This window comes from Filicampus tigris, chromosome 4 (assembly GCF_054856515.1).
Source record: "Filicampus tigris isolate MCC_2025a chromosome 4, RoL_Ftig_1.0, whole genome shotgun sequence".
NCBI lineage: Eukaryota > Metazoa > Chordata > Actinopteri > Syngnathiformes > Syngnathidae > Filicampus > Filicampus tigris.
Window position 1 is genome coordinate 17,588,916 of NC_141220.1, and position 25,753 is coordinate 17,614,668.

General features: G+C 42.1%; 2 protein-coding genes across 2 annotated transcripts in view; one reads left to right on the top strand and one right to left on the bottom strand.

Annotated features, from left to right (window-relative positions):
- Positions 1–1,104: 1,104 nt before the first annotated feature.
- LOC147148713 (uncharacterized) lies at positions 1,105–17,453 on the bottom strand. Its single transcript, XM_086029619.1, has 16 exons — positions 17,144–17,453; positions 14,761–14,964; positions 14,548–14,616; positions 14,367–14,409; positions 11,345–11,490; positions 9,489–9,683; positions 8,138–8,224; positions 7,871–8,069; positions 6,802–7,025; positions 6,487–6,729; positions 5,206–5,451; positions 3,983–4,178; positions 3,326–3,531; positions 3,118–3,218; positions 2,015–2,186; positions 1,105–1,677 (listed from the first exon to the last, which is right to left on the bottom strand). The coding sequence occupies exons 1-16, from the start codon at positions 17,406–17,408 to the stop codon at positions 1,301–1,303; spliced, it is 2,973 nt and encodes a 990-aa protein (XP_085885745.1). The 5' UTR covers positions 17,409–17,453; the 3' UTR covers positions 1,105–1,300.
- Positions 17,454–18,321: 868 nt separating this feature from the next.
- otud7a (OTU deubiquitinase 7A) overlaps positions 18,322–25,753 on the top strand; it is a 37,183-nt gene continuing 29,751 nt past the window's right edge. The window contains exon 1 of the mRNA XM_086029398.1: positions 18,322–18,472. The gene's annotated coding sequence lies outside the window, so the exon portion shown is untranslated. The remainder of the gene's footprint in view (positions 18,473–25,753) is intronic.

Sequence of the window (25,753 nt, forward strand, 5' to 3'; positions counted from 1 at the left end):
GGCACACATAGACACTGTCACTGAGCGGGAATCGATCCCACGCTGCCCGCACACAACTCAGGCGTGTGTACCACTACACTATCAGTGGACCTCAAAGGTACACTTCTTATGAAATCATTTCACTGACAGATGCAACAGCACACACATCTAACTAAAAAAAAAAAAAAAGTCACACTTTAATTCATTCGTGTGTCAGTGTTTACTCCCATATACGTTGATAATAATTTCCATCATACTATCGAAATGCAGGCACTTTGCACCGGTACATACAAAATTATGTCAGGTAGAGTGCCAAAAAAATTGCATGCACTAATTCAAATATTGACCCTCTCTGTCTTGTGATGAATATAACTTAAAAAAATGAAGAAAAAGACAAATAAAGATGAATGTGATCCCCCTACCATCATCCATTCATTCATTTATTTTCTAAAGAGCTTGTCCTCATAGTGTCATGTGTGATCTGGGACCAATCCCAGCTGACTTGGGTGAGAGGCAGGTTACCTTCAATTAAACAGGCCCAAATTCCACATTGAGTAAATGAAAACATAATTATCATTATTTCGGTATGTATTGTTTTGGTGACATTTTTGTTTGGTGGTTTGTCGTGGGGGGCGGCACGGTGGTCGACTGGTTAGCACGTCCGCCTCACAGTTCAGAGGTCGTGGGTTCGATCCCGGCTCCGGCCTCCCTGTGTGGAGTTTGCATGTTCTCCCCGTGCCTGCGTGGGTTTTCTCCGGGCACTCCGGTTTCCTCCCACATTCCAAAAACATGCATGGTAAGTTGATTGGATACTCTAAATTGCCCCTAGGTGTGATTGTGAGTGCGGATGTTTGTCTCTGTGTGCCCTGCGATTGGCTGGCAACCAGTTCAGGGTGTCCCCCGCCTACTGCCCAAAGACAGCTGGGATAGGCTCCAGCACGCCCCGCGACCCTTGTGAGGAGAAGCGGTACAGATAATGGATGGATGGAGGGTTTGTCGTGGGATTTTTCTTTTCTTTGTAAAATAAAAGGTGGGAAACACTGCACTAGACCACCTATTATTAACAACATAATAGATAAACAACATAAGAGCAATAGACAAAAACACATCACATTTCTCTTTGACTAAACAAAAATGAACCCTTCTATTGTCAGTGTTGATCTCCTTTACATTCGTTTCTGCTAGAGGGACATTCAAACAACGCCAACTACTGGCCCGGCATACATATTACAGTGTTTTCAGTCATTTTTGCAGCTCCGTGTGAACATTGTCCCATTATGACTACCGGTAAGTCGTCGGGGTACCCTTTGGTGCGTGTTGACTAGGACTGGTTAAGACAAGTACTCTCATCCACTTGCTGATCCGCGGTGCCGTCATGCTCGTGGATAAAACTGTAACGGCGGTACACGGAGCCACCTTGACTGGTATACACCACGTCCACTTCGTCACCACTGTCCGGTTCGGGCACGCCGTGAGGCATGTTGGTGCCGCCGCTCAGTCTCTCGTAACTCTGTTTCCAACAAAGCCTCCTCCTGGCTCGGGCCTTCACCAAGGCAAAGACGAGCAGAACCAGTGCGAGCGCGGCCAGCAGGGCGGCGGGCGCGGCGGCCGAAGTGTGATTGAGGACGCTCGAAGACATGTTTGTGTCTGTTACCAGCTCGTCCCCTGACTTGGGTTCAGGGGCTTCCACGCACAGAGCTAAAGAAAAAAAAAAGCAGGCGAGTCAACTAAAATCACACTTTTTAAACACTTGAATATACAAGAAAAAAAAAAAGCATTAAGTGGGAGGTACAACAATTTCCCCGGACAACTCAAGCTTTACCAGGACATTTTCGGTTTTTTTTTTCTTTTCTTGAATCAAATGATCAGCTCATCAGCAAGTTTTGAAGAAGCTCGATCATTATTTGAATCAGGTGTGTTGCAGCAGGGCGATTTGTGAAAACAGGCAGGACGGCGGCCCTTGAGGACTGAATTTTTGGACATCCCTGGTGTCAAACGTGAGGACGGTTTACGATAGTGGTGGCGTATGCTGTACCTGAGCGGCTGTCGCAGACGCAGCAGGCTGTGAGGTTCGCTCCCGCTTGACAGCAGCGGGCACAGCTGCTCTCCACGGCGTGTAGGCCAGAATCTCGTTGACAAGCCAGGCAGTGGTCAGGTCCGGGCCCGCTGCAATGCTTGCATGAGCTGTCACATGGCTCACAGGTGGCCTGCAGAAGGTAGCCGTTGCAAAAAAGGGGCTTTTTAATAGTGCGATCAAATTGCAATCAAAGCATTATAAAATGTGTAGAAGTATTTTACGTTGTGATATTTGGAGGGAAAAAAATTGGACCCCTGCATAGTCGCAGTTCGACATTTGCAAATTTCACTCCTTCAATATTTTTACAGAAAAACTTTGTGATTTTCTGTAACATGGCAAAAGCCTGAAAATGATTGTTTGTTGTATTTACTATCGACAGTATGCATGATATTTATACCGAGGTTTACTGTCGGCCATAAACACACCAAACAAAAACTCAAACTAGCTGTCCGCTCAAAGAAATAAAACACGCTTACTTGCTCCGCTTTCGGCAATTAGTAAATATTCCACAAAAAAATAGGGTTTCGGCTGTTTATTGCCACTCTCATCTAAAGGTTACTGTCAAACCCAACATAAAACAAAAATAATAATCATTACTAAGAATTACAGTTTTATGTTGTGTATTTCAAACAGCCACATAGCCTCCACTACTTTAACGCTAACGTGCGATGGAAAACTCTATAGGCATACGGGCTAACAATTAGCCTCCATCCATTTTTGAGGTAGATTTTTTTTTTTTTTTGTCAACCAATTTTTGTGGTCGACTTAACAGAGGTTCCCAACTTTTTTTTTTTAATCAGCCCTAAAAAACACATGCCAAGGTTTGTTGTTTTAACAGATTAATGGCATTTCCATTCATTTTAATAGAGAAAGCTGATTGGAGATACAAGAGCTTTGAGCTGCAAGCATGGTGTAGGAACATATTAACTTGTACCTCAGGTCAACACTGTAATAGGTAACGATATTGCGTATGAAGAAACACCAGATGAAGTACGATGAATATGTAGTACCATAAAACTGGTCGTGTCAATACAACAACGTGTTTGCACTTTGCAGCACACCTTTTCAGTGAAATATTTCCCCTCCTCACAGCGTGGATAACAGACTTTGTCCTTTAGTGTGCTGCCATTGTCACACGTCACACAGCTTTGAGGGGAGGCGTCTGCCAAGCACATGCAACATTTGCTGAGAAAAACCTTGACAAATAATGACACGTAACAAAGAATATAGTGGCAAAGGCTCCGTTGTTTTCGGTTGCTTGATGGTCACCTGTGCAGGTGTGGCAACTGATGTGGCATCGCAGGCACACGTCGTCGAGTCGGTAGAAGCGCTGTGGGCAGCGCTCCACGCACAGCTTGGTGCCTTGCAGCTCCAGGAGGGGAGGCAGACAGGCCCGGCAGGATTCCGGCCCGGGTCCTGTGCACATCTCACAGAAGCGGTGGCATTTCTCACAGTGGGAGCCCACTTGGTAGTACCTACAGGAAGGCGAGAAGACAAGAGTATTGTGTAAAGAGACTGAAAAATAAACCAACTATCCTTCAATTTTCTATAATGCTTAAATATATATTTTTTTAAATGCTGGGTTGTTTTTTCATAACCCACTTGCTGGGTTGCTGTGAATTTTGGGCAGATTGGGTAGGTTGGGTTAATATCTTCATCCCTTTTTGGACCCAGTGCTGGGTTAGCTATTTCACCCAATTTGGATTTCTTTTAACCCAGCAGTTTTAAGAGTTTTTGGATCAGGGTGCCAACTGTTCTTTTGTTGATTGATGCTAACCAAATGAAGTCCAATGTATGCTTGACATGTTGACTTAAAGTTATTTCTTGTGAAAGGTTGAGGAGAACGTAAACAGACCACAAAAGGAGCTTATGTCTCAGTACTAAGTGAACGATACGGAAACAGCGCGTTGCCATTCAGCGCCGTACCCTGTGGGACAATGGCGGACACAGAGATGAAGGAGGCGCAGGTATCTCGGGGAACAAGTGAGGCAGTCTCTGGGCGATGACCCCGTGCAGGTGTCGCACATGTGATCACAGGGCAAACAGAACCCCAGCTGGGTTCCGTCTGCCTCCTGCCTGCTCGTGTACGTACCGGCCGGACACTCGCTCACGCAGGTCCTGTCTGTAAAACAACACACAGACACGCCTCTCTTTTTATGCGTCACCTTAAGACAATCGATTACATTGTACTCTAATCGCATTCTATCTCCGCTTCTATATTTTTTTTATTGTGGCCACAAAAGAATCACATTCTATTGTGTCGGTACATATACTGGCTAATGGTTTCCAGAGGATATTGACCATTTTGTAAACAGGTTGGCTTTTTAGTAATACAAATATTTAGTGTTTTTTGTTGTTGTTTTATTTCTTTTCATATAATATGCTGCAAACAATGAGCTGCTTGCTCTTTCTTCAGCAATGACAAAAAAATGACCTGTTCTATTTAAGATTGCCTTTTAGTTTTAGAACACAGTTTTATTGGGAAACTGCTGCTTTAACATATTATGCAAAATGGACTTTTTAATTTGTTACTTGGGTTGGAGTACCTGCCCACTTATCAAGTATGAAATTAAACAACAAAGTAAATCTTTTGCCATCTGCTCATTTCTCAGAATATGTCTGTGAGCAATCCTTTCTTTATTCCTACCACTTTATTAGGGTACGGTTAAAATGAGTCAATGTCAACTCTTTGGGCAAGAGCCATTCATTTGAAGTCTTTCACTAGATTTTTATTTTGCCCATCACATTGAAAAGAACGTTGCTAGATGAGTCGGCAAAGTCACTAAATGTAGCAATAGAGTCGCTAGCGCCACCCCAGTCGGCTTTGGTCATGGAAAAAGAAGCTCAGAACAGAGATTCTCCCATTCTTGTTTAAAACAACTTCCACAGTTGATCCAGGAAGTTCATTTCAACATGACAAGCAGAGGAAGAGGAAATGCAAGGAAAGCTATTATGCTTTATGTCCAGATGTACTAAAATCCATTTAGTCAGAACGTCAGAGATTTGTTGAAAACATAATAAATGTGTTTTAAAGCACATCTCTTGAAAACATGAAAATCCGAGCATCCTTTTTGGGACCGCTGCATAGCGTTTTACCTAACATCCACAAGCACTTGAGCTCAAGATGGAGAACATCAGTGGAAACTCACTGTAAAGGTATCGAGGGACGGCGCACGTCAGGCATTCGTCTCCGCCAAGCCCCTCGCAGGAGTAGCAGTGGCGGTGGCAGCCAATGCAGGTGAACTGGTCATCATGCAGGAAGGTCCTCGGCGGGCAGTCGCTATCACCGGTCACGCCGCACAGCAAAGTGTTTGGATCCAGCACCAGGCCTCGTTCGCATTGGGTGCACTCGTCGGGGTCCGGACCGGAGCAGCTCACACACGTCTGGTGGCACTCTGCGCATCATCAGTATCATTTGTAGCAAACATTCGGCCTTTATAAAAAAAAATATTCTTGGTTTTACTTTTCAGTATTCCTTAATGGCTTGTGAGTTGCAATGGTGTAGAGCGACACTCTATCATACCAGTAAGTATTTCTAATAATTTGGTGCTCTCCTGTAGCTAAATGGGGTAACCAGCATATTCTAAAGGTTTCTCAAGAGCAGAACTTAAATCTTGTATTAAATGACATTATGTATAGGGCAGGTTTTTCTGATGTCATGGGCAGTGAGAAAATACAGTACAGTACATGAGCAGCATGTTTAATGGTTAAGCCAGTGTCAAAAGACTGTCTGCAGAGCTGTGGTAGTTGGTAGTCGGAAACGCTAACGGAAGCCCGTTTAAAATGATAGTCGGACCGGCCTTTAGGCGATTACTATTTGTTCCGGCCGGACAAAATGGACCGCAAGTTTTTAGTAAAATGCCCAGCTCTGACTGTCTGTATAACCGGGTTGGGCAGATTTTTGAAAAAAAATATGACATATGGTCCAGATCATTCACAGATGAGGTAAAGAAAATGTGTTAAAATGTGTTTGTAAAACTTTAATTAATTTATTGATACTGATCAACCAATTATTTAGTAAAATAAAACATTTTTGTTGTTGTTTTTTTGACAATATCTTTCTTATTACAAACAAATTATATAAATATAAAAGTAAGTAAATTCAATAAATATTACACTCGAAATAACGTAAATGCTGGGTGGGCCAGACTAAAGAGTGGAGTGGGCTGTAATCTAAAAGTATGATACTTATACAGTGGACCTTTGCATACCCGCGTATCAGAAATGTCGGATTCACCTAATGGCAGATTTTTGGTGGTTAAACAAAATTTCTTTTCTTTTTTTTATTTTTTTTTATTTCCCCAATCACAGGTGTGCTGGAACCTATCCTAGCTGACATCGGGTGAGAGGTGGGGACGTGGGGTACACCTTGAACTGGTTGCCAGCTAATCGCAGGAGGATCTTTAGACACACCAAACCTTCAAACTCACCTTGGCACTCTGTAGCTGTAGCTTCATAGTAGGTGCCAGTCGGGCACTCTTTTGAGCACGCGCCCTTATAGAGTTTGGGACTGAATGTGGAGCAGGTCTCGCAGTCATCCGCCAAAGGCCCAGAACAGCTGCTACAAGTCGGGTGGCACAGACCACAGCGGCCCTCCTCCATGTCCTCATAGTAGCCCGTCGGACAATTAGCCTTACACGCACCGTTCAGCATCAGATACAAGAAACTGCACTCTGGAGGGATATGAAAGAGGCGGGGTTGCGTTGTCGGTAACTGAAATACATTTGGTGTAGCTTCCAACTCACTGAAGCAGGTCCTGTCGTCCGAGCAAATATCGCAGTGAGGGGGGCAACGCCTGCAGGTGGCGTCGTCTGCGGGGTAAGCCCCCAGTGAACAGTTGAGAGTGCACACTCCGCCCTCCAAGTAGTGGCCGTCAGCACAGGAGAGACACTTTGTACTGGACCCTTCACATGTCAGGCAGGTACTGTCGCAGGCGCTGCATGTTCCCTCTTCTGTCTCCCAGTAACCTCTAGAAGCAAAGTCAAGAGATATTTGACGAAACTGGCCAATCAGAGAATTGAGAATTGTGTGAATGTTTAATAGCATTGTCATTGTTCCATGAATTTTTTTATGCCTTTCTAACTCCACATTTCTTAACCAATTCCAATATGACAATATTCACTTACACACACTTTTTTTTTTTTTAACTCTTCCAATTGGGAGAAATCCAACAAATTATCTTCAAACTCACGAGTTCTCAACCAATTCAAATCGCTGACACGTCTACCCTTCACATTTGTGAACCAACTTCAACTTGTCCAACATCAAAATATTCAGCTCATTCAGGACATCCTTGGAACTATTTTCCACTTACCCAGAATTCTGAGTTTTCACTTACCGGTAATTCCACATTTTCCACAATTATTGAAGAAATTGAACAAATTCACTACTTCTCAACTGACTAAAATCACAATTTAAAAATGTTCATCATTTCAAACACTAACATTGATTAAATCATTCCACATTTTCTATGAGAAAATTCCCAAATAGATTGCGAAATCTTACAAATTTACCTCTATCGTATAATTCAGCAAGGCTCAAAGTCTACATTTCTAATTCTTTCTACAACATTTCCGATCAACGTCAGTTGACCAGCATCCACACGCAGTTTGTACAGAAATTGCAATTCCGACAGAAAGTGCAATTTCTTGTATATTACTACAATATGTTGTCATGTATGAAAGAGCGCTTTCGTCTTCAGTTGATTTCTGTCTTAGGCATTATGGCACAACAGATTGCATTTCTCAGCTTTCACACACAATTTCTACAGGAATTGCCATTTCTGGCAATGATAAAAGTGCAGTAGCAGCTTACTCCGGGCAATTTGACCAGCACCTCCCCTGGTGGAGGAAGAGCTTAAAGCTGCCTTTGGAACAGTCGATGCAGTTATCGCTGGAGCCCACGCAGGCCTCGCAGTTTGGCGAACAGTTTTCACACAGCTGTGTAGCCGAGTTAGCATAGAAGCCGGGGGGACACTGCACCACGCAAGAACTTTGCTGGTCGAGGAAATAGCCTGTGAGACCACAACGCAGTGAGTGGCTTGAGGTATGAATTTGACCGCACGACAGGAGGTGTTTGTACCTTTAAAACACGAGGAGCAATCCAGCGCCTGTGGGCCAAAGCAGGTCTTGCAGGACACATCACATGTGTGACATTTAGCGTACTTGGCTAGAATTAAAAAAAAAAAAAAAAAAAAAAAAATACAACAACATCACACACATATATGGGGAGTATCAAATCAGATTAAAAAAGGCTAAAATATTATTGCACCACAAAGAATGAAATGATTTTTGGGTTACATTTTGATTGGCAAAAAAGGTAACATGAAAATACAAACTTGAATAAAAAGTAGTGCTGTCAAGCGATTACATTTTTTAAACGAATTAATCGCAAAATTGATCGCGATTAATCGTATTTTTCCAACTACAATTTTTTTACGAAGCTTGTAACTGATATTTACTTGAGTAAAAACATGGAATTCATGTGGAAAAAAACTAAAATATATATTGATTCAAAGACTGTTCTATTAGCTTTATTTTATCCTTGAATACAATTCTTTTCCTGTAAAATACAACTGTTGAACGTTACGATACACAGGAGATGTACAAGGAATAAGGTATTGGAATTTGGCTTTGCAAAGTGCTCAAATTATTTTGGATTTCTCCAATGAGCAGTCAAACAGCTTTTTGAAGTAAAACTACGTAAAAGTCTATCTGTGCAACAGTGAATCTCCTCTAAGTTTGGCTGCAAAGTGAGCAGAGGTCAGCTGCAACAGGAAGTAAAAAAAACTGAGTTAACTGAGTTTTTTTTATGCGTTATTAAATTGAAATTTATGTCCAGATTTAATGCTTTAACTTTGACAGCCCTAATAAAAAGTCTCACTCATTTAAGATCTGAGTTTAAGAAAAAAAATAACTCTAATCATGAGGAAATGATTCATATCACAATTTCAAATGTAACATTACAGGACATTTAACATTATGTGTAGCTGTTTAGAACTGCCCTGCATCATACTGAGAGGTGTTTCAAATCATCTGTAAACTATAAATACAAAGCAAACGCACTCAACAAGACTGTTCATAATAATAGCATGGTTGAAAATAACATGACTGGTGCTTCAAATGTGGTAAAGTGCCCTGTGCTGGATGAGCAAAGCATTTTGGAAATGCTCCACTAAAGCGGCTCTTGAATGAGTGGGAATAGTTTGCGGAGGTGTTCCTTGAACCCAGAGCTCCCTCGAGAGGATTCAAACCTGTGTCAGCTGTAAGCACCCACTCTGCTCAAGTGTCCTTAAGCAAGACACCAACCATCAGCGAATGATGCTGTCAAACATCAGGTCAGGATCATCTTGGGCACTTGCTACTTATCTCAAATACGAGCGTTGTACTTATCTATTAAATTGGTCACATTCAAGGTTTGAAATTAGCCTTACCGTCAAAGTAGTGCCCCAATGGGCAATTTCCCAGAGGGCACTGGCCGTGAAGAGGCGGGTTGCCAGCGAGACAGAGGTCACAATCTGTTGAGCGATGCCCATGGCATGTCTGGCAGGAGCTGTGGCAAGGCTCACAGCGCCACCCGGTGGTGTCAGGGAAGGTTTGTTGGGGGCATTGTTTCACACATTTGCCTCCTGTCATGGTCAGAGAAGTAAAAAGATTACACATGAAAAGTGATCTGCAAAATGATCTAACTGAGGAATATATGTGAAAAACAGTGGATAGTAAAAGTCTACACACCCCTATTAAAATGCCAGTTTTTGGACCACAACTTTGTTCATCTGTAACCTAAATGTGGCCTGTAACCTGTACAACACATTTAAAAAAAAAAAACATACTTTCAAGAAGGGAAGTAAAAGTAAACTTTGAAATAATGTGGTTACACAAGTGTGCACACCCTCTCATAAATGCAGTGTGTGTTTAGAATTAACCAAACACATTCAAACTCATGTTATACTGTTATTTCAGTTGTTAATTTTTACCGACCCTCTTTTCTTTTTCATTTGTGTTGTACAAGTTATAGGCCACATTAATGGTGGAAGACATTTTTAAATGAATGTGTACTCTATGTGCCCTACTACTATATTTACTAAATGCATTCCTCCATTTTTTTTTTTATATTGTTTGTCCTCATTAGAGTCACAGCTGGGCTGGAGCCTATTCTAGCTGACGTTGGAACTAGAGGCAGGGTACATGCTGGACTTGCCGCCAGCCAATCGTAGCGTACGTATTAGAGCTGGGCAAGTATGGCAAAACAATAATCACAATGATTTTTTTTTTATTGATATTGAAATCACGATTAATAAAAACAATTATGCTTTGATTTCAAAACTTTGTACCAAAACGCAACTACTCTAAACTACCAACATAGCCTCATGCCCATTTCCCTGCACGTTGAACGTTTTATTTTTGAACACTGTATTCTTTTTGTGAAGTACAAAATGTAAACATCATGTGAAATTCAAGCCATTTGCATTTTCATTCTGTTGCAGCCACACCTTTACCACGAATTCTCCCTACAAACTTATGTTTTACAATCACGGACATACTCGTATGTACTGTATGATAAGAAGAGTAGAATAAGAAAGTTGTGATTGATCTCTATTATAACTCGTTTTTCTGAGATGGGGAATAATGTGTGCCTTTTAGTATTGTTATATTACCTTGATATATGTGTTCCTAAAGCGTTTGAGTGTGAATATTGTATTTTTATTTTTTAGGGATGCTAGATTCCTTTTAGCACATCAATAGGATTTTGCATTGACTTTAGCATTAGCACTGGCGATGTTTTTAAAATGAAGCATGACTTGTTTGAATGTACACTACGCGTAGTTTTTGTTGTGTGTTTAGTTTTACAATGAAATCATAAAACAGTCTAAAGCAAGCTCATGGAGGGCAGAATCAGGTAACGTCACACGCTTGCTGCGTGAGCAAGATGGTACGTTCAGGGTACTTTCACAACGTCAGGAACTTGCAAACAACCTCCGCCGTTCGGCACATTAATCGTTTTTCGTCAATTATAATGTTTTTAAGATCAAGGGAAGTCAAAATCGAAATAACGATTTCAATTTAGACGATTTAGAGTCTTCAATTAACCTAACTTTCTAATCTTGAATCTTTTTATTTGCACCTCATACCGCATCTTGCACATTTGCGCACATGCATATGATTTGCAATTCAAATGAAGACTAACGACGAAGGCATGTCAACAAACGGTTACCACAAACTGGATGTAACACTACTACTCCTAATACTAGCTAGTGAGCAAAATGGAGAAAATATGACGGTGTTGTACCATTTAGAAAGTAATCTGGTTGGCAGGCAAGGCACTGTGCATCGCTCCTGCAATCTGTGCAAGGCATGGGGCAGGACAGACACACACCCCTGCCCTGGTCCTCATATGTGCGCTGAGGGCAGTGCTTGCGACACTGTTGCCTGAAACTGAGAAAGAAAAAGTTAATAACCAACCCGAGTGCAATGCCAAACACAATATTTACCCTTATTAAATCATAATGTGAACCCCAGCTTGCTCTATGTGTGTGAAACTGGCCAGTAATTATTGACATAACTCAACTTGTTTTTAAGTCAATATGTTGAGCTATTGTGACATTTTAAATGGGCCTTTCAAAGTGTCACAATTAGAAGAAGACGAATGCTAACACAGACAGGTCCCACCCCCTTGTAACAGGATGAAATGACACAAGAGGAATAATAAAACATCCACCACACCTGCAGTCGTATTGCTTTCATGCAACAGCAGACAAAAACACACAATGCCGACAGATTTTCTTCATACATATTCTCTTTCCTCTTAATACAGAAAGTTAATTAGCATTTATTTGCAGCTCAGAGGCATGAGGAATCATTAACCTGTCTTCCATGTCCCCTGGGGCTGATGTGAGCTATTAAACATGAGCCAACTGTCCTGAATTGTAGTGAAAAGTAAAGATGCGGATCAAAGATGTCACACGCCGAAATTACAACAAGCAACGATCCGCCAATCCTCTGGGTCTGTTGTGCCACCTTCCCTAATGAGAGTCTGACCCAGTGACAAGCCAGGCTGCAATCTCTTTGGCGTTGCCGTGGCGCTGAGATGCATTGGCTGTTTGCGGGGCAACAGCTGGAGGCGCCACATAGTATCAATCAAGTCACGCACAATAGCATCTGGCGCAGATCTCTGGAAGCGCACCACTTGAGAAACTGCGGGATGTTTGAGAATCCCTCTGTGCAAATATTAGAATCTCCATTCCACGAGGGCACAACAGCATTACCCAAGTAACAACTCTTTTTATTCTCTCCTTTTCCTTTGTGTGTGTAGGTAAAACGTGCTGGAGATGCACATAAAGTTAACCTTCAGGCCATGAAACAAACCTGCTGAGTGCTATCTAAGTAAATTCTTATTTCCTTAGAGAGGAAGCTAAATGTCATTAAACACCAAACATCCATCAGGTTTTTTTTCCAAAGAGAGGCTACTCCTACAGACTCATTACTTTTTCCATGAATGCCTCACACAACAAAAGGAGAAATATATGGTTATGAACTCAAATCAACTTTATTTATAGAGCTTTGTCAAAACACAACCAAAGCTGACATCCTCATGCTGCTCAGGATATGCAAAAACAAGTTAAAAACAATTTTTGCGTAATATTTTCCCTTTAATAGCTTGTGTACAAATGGTTGAGTCTCTTGAGTACCTGCCCATCCAAATTTGCAATTTAACAACCAAGTAAATCTTTATCTGTATATTAGAGGTGCAATGATTAATCAACATCTAATCGATTATCAAATTAATCCACAACTATTTTCACAAGCAAATAATCGTTTAGAGTACTTCAACTTAAATTGTCCAAATAATCAGAATTTCAGCCTCTCAACAGCAAATGTACTCTCCGATTTCTGTAACCCTCCATGAACTCAGAACTGTGCAGATGTGCTTATCATTTTCCGTTGTGTCATCCCACTTGTATACATCCATTTTAGCGCACACAAACTAGGACCGGACGGATTAATCAGTTGTCTGATTTAATCGGCCGATATTAGCACTTTCAAACTTTCTACTCTTTCTGATTTTTGCCGTGTATTTTTTACACATTGTAAAATAAAGGTAAAGATAATGATATTCAAACCTGCCCCCAAAACAAAAACAAACAAATAAAATAAAAATCAACCCATGATTTGTTTAAATTTGTAGGGTTAAAACAAATACTAAAGAAAAAGTATTGTAAAAAAGTCAAGAATGTTCAGGTAGTGACCAATCACAGCTCAGCTTCAGAAAACACGTCAGCCGTGATTGGTCATGACCTGAGCCCTGAGCAGTTGTGATATCATTTTCAGTCGACAGAAGTGACAAAATGTCCGCCCCCAGAGATGGCTAAAAACGAGTGGATTAACTCTTATTCCACAAACGCAGTATTTATCAGAATGCCTTGTTTCAAGTAGTGGGCTTGCATAGAACATATTCTTGAAAAAAATATGTTTGGGTTGACTTCCTCCTTTTAAGTCTTTATTGAAACGATTCCACTGGGTAAACCGGTCTCTATCATTTTGTAATGCTCATTACCATCATCTATACCTTGATTGACTTCTTTAGAGACTACACCTGAGCCCCAAAGGATTCATACTCTGGTCAAATATTGAGTTAAAGTTACAATTTATTTTTTGGTAAGGGTACCTTATAGCTGGAATTGACACAAGAACATATCAAATGTATGTAAGAAGTTGCGTTAGCCAACGAAGGTTACATCCCAAACATGTGAAATAAAACAACAGGGTTGGAGGTAGACTTTACTCCCTGTAATTCCCAAGTGGTAACGTCAAGTTGGACATAAACCCACGGGCAGCATTGCACTCTTTGCATACACCTACTCATATTTGTTTGACGCAAACCCCACCTCCCTCCGAGCGCCACTCTGGCTCAGGTAACAGTGTCTCTTTCTGAATGCCAGGTAACCTGACTCATACAATGCCAGAAAAGGGGCAGAAGCGAACAATCAGAGGTCTGTTTAAGCTCTCTAAACTGTGACCCACAATGTGTAAGTGATAAGTTGGAGTCAGCAGAAGAAGATGGCCAAGTGGTGTTTTCGTGCAGAGAGTTAAACTTCTCAAATTTATAAAACAAAATGGAAATAATGTGTACAACTCCAATGACACAACGGGGCGACACCAAAATTCACAAACTGTATTATTCAAGCATCTTCTACCTTCACGCTTTCTCATCAAATGTCAAATAATCAGAATGTTTACACACTTTCAAGGTGAGTGCGGCAAGAAAATGTCACTCATTGCCAGATAAAACGAATGGAAGATTACAAACTCACAGAAAGTAACCTTGAGCACAACTGCTGCAGATCTCAGGGTCTTCTGTAAAAAGAAAACAAAAGAGGAAGAACCAACAATTTGAAGTGAGTAATTTCCTAAACGGGGTTTTTAACAGACACACCAGACCTTGACTCAATACATGTACATGTACATACATGTTCAAGTAAAAGTGACTTATACCTGTGGAGCATGTTTTGCAGCCCGTCTCACAGTCAATACACTCGCCTGTATCGGGATCCTGCACTTGTCCTGGAACACAGAGCCATACAAATCTGACATTCTGCGACATTTTCTCTAATTACATTTTATCTCTCTTTGCATTCTGTCCTCTATTTGTATCGCATTTAAGCAACAGTGTGTCAAATGCAGGTCTTGGTCTGGCGTCCTGTTTACCTATATCACAGAGTGCCATTTGGCAGAGCCCATTATGGAGTTTGTAGCGCTCGCGACATTTGGCACATATGTTGCCATCTGTGCAGAGTTCACAATTGGCTATGCAGGGCAGGCAGGCATAGCGACCCCTGTCAGGATACAGTCCGCGGGGGCAGTGCGTCCGACAGCGACCTTGGTGGAGGAAACGTTCCTGCCCATTTTCATCTGAAGGAAAAGAACAAAGAACACATCATGCATTTTCTTGTTCAACATACAATTTTGCCTTAAGGAGCCATTTCATGCATCCATTATCCATTTTCCATACTGCTTATCCTTATTAGTGTCGCAAGTTAGCTCGAGCATATCTCAGCTCAAGCATATCTCATCCCTGAACTAGTCGTTACCAGTCAACCGACGCCCACATACAGACAATACAGCATTCGCACTCACATTCGCATCCTATGGACGATTTTAAATCTTCATTTATACCAACATGAATGTTTTGGGAATTTGGGAGGTTGGTGGAGAACCGGGTGAAAAATCATGAAAGGATGCACATATAAAGAAATGAAAAAGAAGCCCGAGCTTAGATTCAAACCAAACAGATTCACTGTAAGATAGACGTGCTAGCCGCTAGGTCCCTGCTATTTTATGGAAACCCTCTCCCCAAATTTTGTGGTTTAGTTGGTTGAGAGTGCTAAACTCCAGAAGACTGACAACGGGGGATGCAGCACCTTGAGAAAAATAAAGAGACTTTTTTAAAAACCTACTATAAGCTAACTTAAGGTATTGATTAAAAGCAAAATGGACTGGGCCATTTTATGTACTCTGGAGGATGTGGTGGGGGGTGTCACTGTCCCACACAATGAAAACAACCCTTGTGTACTCAATCCCGGGATGGCTTGTGGCTTTAATAGTCTTTTAAAATAAGGTGGACCTTATTTTCTTGCACCTCCTTGAAGATATACATTATTGGATTTTAAAGCCTGGATCATATTTAATCGGAGCCGGCAGACAGGCTGGTGTTTATCGTGCTGTATGTCAGTTTGTGCACCTTGCATCTCGAGGTAGGACTCAAAAGATCAATTCTGCTCTGTTGTTGGTAGTTATGGTCTTAGTTTTGAAAATCTGGACTAATTTTGAACCAAAATGAGATGATTAATTAAAGTCCTGGCTTTTGAAAAATAATCTGCAAACAAAGAGCGGGACAATGATACGCTTGATCGGCGTCCTTTTGCTGGCCTGCTTTGATGGGTTTATTTTGAACATGAGGATTTTGTTGCTTTTCAGTTTGCAGTTACATTGCTGGTAGCAAATATCCTCAGGGTCAATTTGCAAGCCTACTCTTTCGATATTCTAAATTCATATTCGCCAGTACTAATAATTTATTTAAGGCTACACCTGTGTAAAAACCATGGATGTACACCTTTTGATGCAACGAGAGAGGCATAGAAGACGAGAGGATAACGCAACCTTTTTTTAAGGGGTGGGGGGGGGGGTCACCCACAGAGAACCTCAAAATCTGATGCAAAAACTTAGCAAAAGGTGTTCAATGAAAATGAATTGAGTGGTCACAATGTATAAAGTGTCTAGGGCCAAATTGCTCATGTTCCGTGGGCCTGGCTGTGACCCCTGAGGCATCCCTAGAAGCAGCTGGGCACAGCATTAAGTGTAAGAGGCGAGTCGGGACAGTGGAGTAGCCAAAAGCTGCACCTGCTTTTTGAAACTCCTCCACCTCCCAGCATGCATGGACACACATGTGACAGCGCCATGACAATGCAATGCGTAGAGTGACTTTTGATGCTTTTTGAAATACGACATCAAGGCTGCCGTCCATAGTGCTGTGTAATAAAAGACTATACTGCACTGCAAGTGCACTGGCTTACAGAGGGAGACGGCCAGAACACACACAAACATGCCCATGCCACAAGTGTGTGTGGCAGAGAGGTTAAACCCGGTGAACCGCCAAGTAATTCAAGCCAAAGGGGATATTTTCTCCTTTCCCTCGGATTAACAAAGAGCTCATTCTAACACGATCAGATTACTCCGAAGAAGTAGGAAGGAAAAATGATCACACCTACATTTTTTTTAACAGTGTCAACGGTCCCTTGTGAGCAGAGATGTTAGAAAGCACACCCCTGTTTTAACAAGGGTGAATGTTAACCTACAAACCACTTTGGTATGTTTTAAATGGTCATCCATTAAAACGATGGACAAATGCAATCCATTACATCCAAAATACGAATAAAACTGATTATACTCACCAAGAAGAACTATTAAATTCTCCTTTTCAATCAATATCAATCAATCATTAGTTCACTCGTTAAGGAAAAACTATGAAATCTAATCACCTAGTCAAAACCTTATTATTTTTATTTCCTAAGCAGGACATCGTTTCACTCACCCACTCCACAGGTAGTGCACTCAAACAGCTCATGGCCCCAGCACTCGGAACAGGTGGGATGGCAGAGGACACACTGGCTCTTGAGCACAAACTGTCCTCTCGGGCAGGACGACGGAGCTCTGCTGCCGACGAGCGCGAGGAAGAGTAGCTGGATCGCTCCGAACAAGAGGGACCCCATGGCTATGGCTGCAGCGACTGCAAAGTGAGGAAGAGAAGGCAGCAGTGCCGCTGACTTACTTGCACCGACGCAGTGTTGTCCGTGCATGCAGCAAGTGAAGCACCCAGCCCACTAACTTGCTAGACCAGTTCAATGGGAAGTGGCCAAATGGCCGGTGTGCAAGATTAGATTCGATTCGATTCGATTAGATTAGATAAAATAGATAAAATAGATAAGATGGATAGATAGATAGATAGATAGATAGATAGATAGATAGATAGATAGATAGATAGATAGATAGATAGATAGATAGATAGATAGATAGATAGATAGATAGACAGAAAAACAACAATCCATATTTGAGTGTGCAAAACAACAATCCATCTATTTGAGTGTGCATGGGCATCTCCAAGCATGCATTCAAATTATATGCGTGTTGTAGTAATCTGACCTAGATTTATTCAAAAGTAAGATCTAGGTCGCACCCGGTTTATTGAGGTTTGCGGATGTAAATTAGAGGGATTCTGTGGTTTTCCCTGCCACGGCTGCTTATTTACGAAACTGACAACAACAATTGCAATGTACACTAATAAATAAATTGTTAAAGGAAGTTACAACGCGTAACACAAACAACTATTTTGGGGTGATTTACTGCAGGAGGGAAAACATTGGTGGTTTATCTGGGACTAGGTGGTTTTAAGGCAGGAATGCCTACCTCCTTAGCGCACAAATTATTAAAACCACTTAAATATAGTATTTTTAAATCTATTGCAAGCTCGTCGCTTTATTTGGGAGCAAAGCCACAAATTTACCCACTGCATTGGTTCGGGAGTCCAAAGATGTGATTTGTTTTTACTCAGGCATTATAGCGGCCTCTCGCGGGCTTTTGGGTCCTTGCTCACGAAAGTGCGCGCGCGCGCGCCATCCCGGTGCTTGCGTACGTGCGTGCGTGCTCCCGAGCTCCCGGCCGGCAGCTTACGTCACACGGCAGTCGGAGGGGGCGTGGCTTATGGACACTGCAGCGGACGGAGGAATATGACATGGGGATGAGCGAGCGCGAGAGAGAAAGACACCGAGAGGTGGGAGGGAGACTGCCGGCCAGGAATTAACGGTTCGCCAAGAGGTCTGCACTGAAAACGTTACGATGGGAAGCAATGACTGACGGCAGAACGGTAAGAGAAACTCTGGTTTTCATTTTTCGGGGGGAGTTCCCCCCTCACAGCGCGACAGGCCAGGCTTCTACGACTGCTTCAGTGCCGATCGAGCACAATAGGTTAGCACTGCGGACAGGTGCACCTGTCTTCTCTATGTGCGTGGACGTGCTTGGATGCGTCCAACTTTAGCTACGGTCTAGCTTTTATTTTTAGGCTCGAGGCTCAAAACATCCGAGGCCAGACATCACGACGAGTGGTGGTGATGCTGCAACGTAAATCGGTGGCGAAGAGTTAAACACTGATAACAACGAATGTGTGGCTATGTGCTTAGTCACAAAGCGTTGGTGGAATACAGTAGCAATGTGCACATACATGTGACAGCCGGCTGTATTTTGGGATGGTGGCCCGTTTTATAAACCTTGGACAATTAGCTCACTGAACCTGTGTCGCCTACCTACAGATTATCAATCACACTTTTTTTTTTAAATTCTGGGACAGATGATTTAACATGGAGACTGATGGTATACATAATCATACATGGTTTAATTAAGACTAGACAAACGCAACATAGTACAGTAGTGTGATGACATTTTCTTCATCAGTGGCCTGGTTTGGTGTCTCCCATCAACGAATGCCTCCAGATATGACGAAGCCACAATTTTTGTTTGTTTGTTTTAATTTACATGTATGTCCGTCATTCATCCACTTGAGTGTGACAAACAGTGAAATGAACAAATCTCTGTCTTATTTACTCTTTTGTTTACAACCCATCTCTGTCTCAGTCTAACCTGCTTTCCGGACAAAGCTAAAACAGAGCCACAAAGCCAAGGCGAGCATGTGGGTGCCAGGCTAAGCCGTGCCATGCCGTCTCCTACAGAAGGCTTCAGTGAAGAGAGGGCACTTGGCACCCGATCAGTTACCACTGTGAATTCTGTTCCTGTCAGTGACATTTAGTTGCACAAAATCAGAACAGAGATGACGGTTGGTGTTGAACTCAGCTGGGCTTTCATGTCACTCATGGCAGCGCTCAGACAATGCCCAGTCACATTCCTTTGCAAACATCCCTGCCAACTGCCCACTACCTCCATTACCTTAGCAAAGAACTCCCCCATTATGATCTGTAAGTGTTTTTTTAAAAAAAAAAAAAAGAACAAGAAAGCTTTGGTTCCTATAATAAAAAGCACCTGACCTCCATGGCTTTCTGCCATGTCAATAAATCAGCCAACTTTAGTCCTTCAGAGGAGATGAAATGAGTCAAGACTCATAATCATCATCCAGTCATTGTCCTTCTTGAAAGTGGACCCTGTTCTTCAGACAACCCTTCAGGTGGTGAGGCCATGTCAAGTGTCTTCTTTCATGCACTGGTTTCATCTAGAGCCCACTGAGGGGCTCTTCTCACAATGTTAGGCGGCCTGTTCATAAGGCAGAAGTCCAAAAACATATTTTGTGCTCCCAGGCTCCCCCAACAGAACAACACCAAGCGACATGGACGAAACCGACTGAACTCTAATTAAGCATACAGGGTTCGGCAACCAGTTTTCATGAGTGGCTGACGGTCGTACAGTCAGTGAATGGGGCGTTCTATCATGGCCAACAGCCTCTCAAAATATCCACACTCTGTCCTTATTCTTGCCCGTTTCCTCTTCTTTGTGGCCATCCATATCTTCCTTGACAATTGTGCCATGTTTTTGTGGTTCCATAAAAAAATAATACACTGCATATTGTGTGTGAAACTTTAGAACCCGGTACAAGCAGTTTTTTCCAATGCATTGCGTCAGTCGTTGTGTGGTACTGAATCGCTTATGTGCCGAAGAGAGAATTTTTTTGCAAAGACTTCAGTCGCATTGAGCTGTGTTGCTTGGGATGCGGCGATTCTTCGACCGCATTCACACTAGCGGCATTTAAGCTCTTTTGTAGCTAGTTTGTTCCTCCATCTATTAGGTTTATTGGTGAAGTGTGAGCGTTGCAATCAAACTATTTTGGTTGTGATAACTCAAGTTCTAAAGAGAAAGCCTTAAAGCGGAAGTCAACCCAAGCATATTTTTTCCAGAATATGTTCAATGCAGGCCCACTAGTCTAAACACGGCATTCTAATTAATACTGTGTTTGTGGAATATGAGAAATCCACCCGTTTTTAGCTAGTTCAGGGGGCGGCCATTTTGTCTGTCGACTGAAGATGACATCGAAGTTGCTCGGATAATGACCAATCATGGCTCAGCTTCAGAAAACAGGTGAGCCGTGATTGGTTGTTTTTTGAGCCCTGAGCAACTTCAATGTCATCTTCAGTCGACAGAAGTGACAAAATGGCCGTCCCCTGAGATGGCTAAAAGTGGATGCATTTTGCTGCTTAACGTATATTCCACAAACGCAATATTAATCAGAATGGTGTATTTCAATTAGTGGACCTGCATAGAACATATTCTGTAAAAAATATGTTTGGGGGGGGGGACTTCGCCTTTAACGATTTGCTTCTTTTTTTTTTTTTTCACCTGGACTCCATAAAATATCTTGGAAGTCAAAATCCTCTTTTATATTCAATACAGATTTGGTTTAAACCCAGGATCAAGTCTTTTTAAAACACTTTTCATTATCATTCACTCACACTGAATGCTGTTTAAATGATAAAAGTATGAAATGATCTAAAAATCCAGGGATCACTTCTGGAATGTCAAAATTGTCTGACGATAATGTGGATTTAAATGGATATCATGCCGTTTTAACAAGATAAGGCTCTGCTTTACCAGAGCTTCATGTTCTGTCACTGGCTGTGTGGCTTTGACATTTTGATGACTTTGTAGCAGGTTTTAGTGTGATATTTGTCATGAAATAGTGTCCTGGCAGCAGAGCCTCATTGAAGGTGCATTGCAGCACTGTATCGGGGTTGATCTCTATTATTATTATGTATCCATCCATCCATTATCTGTACCGCTTCTCCTCACAAGGGTCGCGGGGCGTGCTGGAGCCTATCCCAGCTGTCTTTGGGCAGTAGGCGGGGGACACCCTGAACTGGTTGCCAGCCAATCGCAGGGCACACAGAGACAAACATCCGCACTCACAATCACACCTAGGGGCAATTTAGAGTATCCAATCAACTTACCATGCATGTTTTTGGAATGTGGGAGGAAACCGGAGTGCCCGGAGAAAACCCACGCAGGCACGGGGAGAACATGCAAACTCCACACAGGGAGGCCGGAGCCGGGATCGAACCCACGACCTCTGAACTGTGAGGCGGACGTGCTAACCAGTCGACCACCGTGCCGCCCTTATTATTATGTATAGCTGTTAATAGTTTATGGTGTCTTAATAAACCATACATTGTCACAAGCGATGATCTATTTGAAGTTTTATGTCAGCCAAAGCTAGTTTACTGTTGAAGCTTTTCAGTTACAGCTCTGCACACGTTCCAAATCCATATACAGACTCTCCAAAGCCGAATCCCTCAGAGGTTGTGTAAATTGTATTTCGAGCGAAATACCTGGGAAAAATATGACCAACGTCATGCAAAATGTCAGAATATGACGGTAGACATCGGTTTACTTCTGTGGGACCTCAGTTCCATGAGCATAAAAACCGAATGAAGCCGAAAGGATGTGTGGTTGATCCGACAGGTCCCACTGGCATTCGTCCTGGAAGCAGGCTGGTTGCCGGAGACGTGCGCCTTTGTAGCACGGTCTCCGCGAGGCCAAGCGGACACACCTCTCCCGTCTTGCCGCAACTGAGCAACGAGGGAACTTTTTTCCAAATCAAACAGAAAACGGTCGCACAGGATACCCTTGGTGGCTCCATTCAGACTCCTGAAAACCCACAGTAGGTCATTTTCTTTCACTCTCAAAAGGAGGTCAGACCTCCTTCTCTCGTCAAAAAAAGCCCTTCTGGAAACTCTCCATTTTGTCTGTCGGTTTGTTTTTACTGAAAGAGGCACTATAAAGGACATGCAGGCTCAAATCAGTTGTTCAGTTGTTGCTCATTCTAGATTTTAAGTAGCGTAAACCAAGGCGCCGCTCTCTGCGGCTGTCTCATCGAATGCTTATCAAACAAATGAATGACACATTGATGAGGAAAGTCAGTAACCATGCACTTTTTCAATCGAGTAAGACTGCACCCTTCTCTGTCAACAGCTGAAACAAAGGAGAGGAAATTGGAAATGACTTTAAGTCAACAGGGAGAGTAGCTGAAAGCATTGGTTTTCTACTGTTGTCACCGTCACACCCGCATTATCCTGTTGGAAGGATGGAAGCGCTTTAAAAAGATGAGGACGGACTCTGTTGGAGGACGATTATTTTTATGAATACGGACGGAGGGACGAGGACGGAAGGGTACCCGGGTCGTGGACAGAGGATGGATTGGCAAAAAAAGGGTAAAGTTTCCGTCTCTGCTGAACCGCATGGAGACACTAGCTTACCCGTTTGCTCTGCTTTAACTCAAGGAAGCTAGGTACTATTCTCCACTCTCTCCACTTTGCTGCAGTGATCCATTTTCTTGCTATCCTCCATCAATCTCATAAAATTGGTGTCCATCCACGAGACCAAACCAGTGCGAGCAATCATTGTGTCGACCGAGCGATTTAGGTTTCACTTGATTTAGTGAGAAATCTGAAGGATTCTGTTGTCAGTATTTGCAAAGAAAACCACCTTAGAAACTCTAGTAGCAAACACCAGACGGGCCTGGTTATCTGACATTGAATTGGAAAACAAATATGCGGATCAGTAGCGCTTTATCTGAACATTTACTCACAGAGCATCTTTTTCTGGTCCTTTCTGGAACTTTTTCAAATGGCTCGAAGCATAGGTCTCAACCGCTACGAAGGTTGCTTCACTCTTGGCCCCAGTTATGCACGCGCGACACTGGGTTGAAAAGGACCCGGTCCAGAAAGCAGGTTTGACTTGCCGTGATAGCAGAGCTGCAGGGGCTGACATTTAAGGGGGTTATGATCTTGTTCTGTGGCCATCAGCAACCACAGCTTTGTTTTGGTTGAATGCTGCACACGCAGCTGAGCCCAACATTTGACTTGACCAGACGGTCGCGTGTACCAAATTATAGCTCCTGCGTTTACATGTGGTGTGGATAAACACTGCTTTTGTGTTCGCCGGGTGAGTAGTGTGTATCCTTTTTGCAGAGCAGCATCGATTGACACGTACCTCCGATATTTGTGTTCCAATGTAACAAGTCCCAGCTCCGTGCACACTCTTGCTGTGCTGGCAGTGTGCAGCGTGGCAATGAGATGTAAAGTGACATTATTGCTTCCTGCAGCATTTCTCACCCAGCATGTGAAGCATGGGAGTCTAGACTTTTAAAGGTCCGGGAGTTGTAAAGCCGAGCAGCAGTGTCACATCTGTGTAATGATATTTGCAAATGGATCAAAATGACTGCGGCCTCCTGGCTGCTGCGTTTCCAGAGGATCCCCCTGGCCGGGAGCCGATAAGCAGCTGTCTCTGACTCCTGCACACTCATTTCCCCTAACAGCAAAAGCTAGGTCTTGAGAGGGTGTTGTGGATTTATTGGCTATGTCCCTCACGGAATGAATAAAGAGTAGATACACTTATCTAATCTATCTACAGAGAATATTTTTGTTAGTTTTTTGGGGTGCATTTTGCCCATCCACAAATTCCTCAAAGAATCTTAGGTTGGTTTTTTTTTGTTTGTTTTTTTTGCATGTCTTCATATTTTCTGATAATAAATTAGTATGCTAACGTTACATCTACACCACAATTTGCCTTTGTTTTTTGTTTTTGTACCTTTTGCAGGAAATTAGTCTCTTAGGCTTCCTGTTGTCTTAACTGGCCTGTACGGTGATAAAGGTGATACATCAACAACTTTGACATACGCTTGGCAACCCGTAAATGTATTTTTAGGTGACTGAACTTGAATCCTTTTTACATCGTAGGTGTGGACTAGTATTGTAACAAACGATACCAAAAATCTCACTTCGATACTATACCTGTACAAAGTACCCTGATACTGATACTAAAGCGGTATCTAGGAACATACCTAATACATGATCATACAGTAGATAGTAAAAAAAAAAATAAAACTTCAATTTTTTTTTGTATGAATTACAATAATATTAGGCAATAGAAGATGTTATTATTATTGTTGGGACAGTTAATTCTAGCCTCAGTAGAAAAGAAAATATGCTCAGTGGATCATAGAGGTGTATTGAGTCATTTGTGTGTCTACTTGTAGTATTGTAGTAGTGATCAGTTTAATATACCTGTCACACTTCAAGTTGACACGTATTTTCACAGCTGGTTATACTGTGGTCTGTAAAGATTATTCATGCTTTTTAGACATTAGTCCTTTTTTGTATCAATCTGACATTTTATATTTGTGTTTTAGCCAGGGCTGTCAAAGTTAAAGTGTTAACTATGGAGATTAATTTAAATGTTATAAAACGTAAAAAAAAATTAACTCCGTTTTATTTACTTCCTGTGGCAGCTGACCTTTGCTCACTTTGCAGCCAAACTTAGAGGAGAGTCACTGCCGCAAAGACGGACTTTTATGTAATTTTATTTGCAAAAAATTGCTCGACAGCTCATTGGAGAAATACGGAATAATCTGTGTAGTTTGCAAAGACAAATTCAAATACCATTTTCCACATTATTTCCAAGATTTTACTCAAGTAGATATCCGTTCCAAGCTTCATATAAAAATACGTAGTTGAAAAATACGATTAATCAATTATGGAAATGTTTTCAATTAATTAGTTTTTTAAAAGACGTAATCGCTTGACAGCACTAATTTTAACATAATACATGCATTTTTAAATTTTAGAGCATGACACATTGTGTAGATCTAGTTTGTCCTTCCAAGAATGACATAACTTCCCCCCCCCTTAATAATTTCATAATGTGTTGTGACATACTACATTTGTTGTTGTTCGCTATCTGTCGTATGTTGTTCGCTATCTGTCAATGTACACACAGCACAAAAAAACGTCCTAAAAAGATGTGGTGTGGTACCGCGGTACTCTGTCACACTATGCAACTTGTGTGCACAGAGATTTTCATCATTTGACCACATGCATAGCAGTAGGGTGACAATGTATGGATGCGCAGTACTTCCTATAGCTAATGTCAAGTTGTTCCTCAAGACCTCAAACTAGTTGAGACGGAATCAATAGATTCTCACCTGTTCCAAGTAACACATGCCATTTTGCTTCAAGTGCTTCAAGATGCCATTAAGCAACAATCAATTCCACGCAATCCACAGAATTCGGAACGCTCAATTCATCGATTTTTGTGCCCAGCAGAGAGTAACCATGTGATATGCCTTCATAGTGTTTTAATGTTCCACGTATCT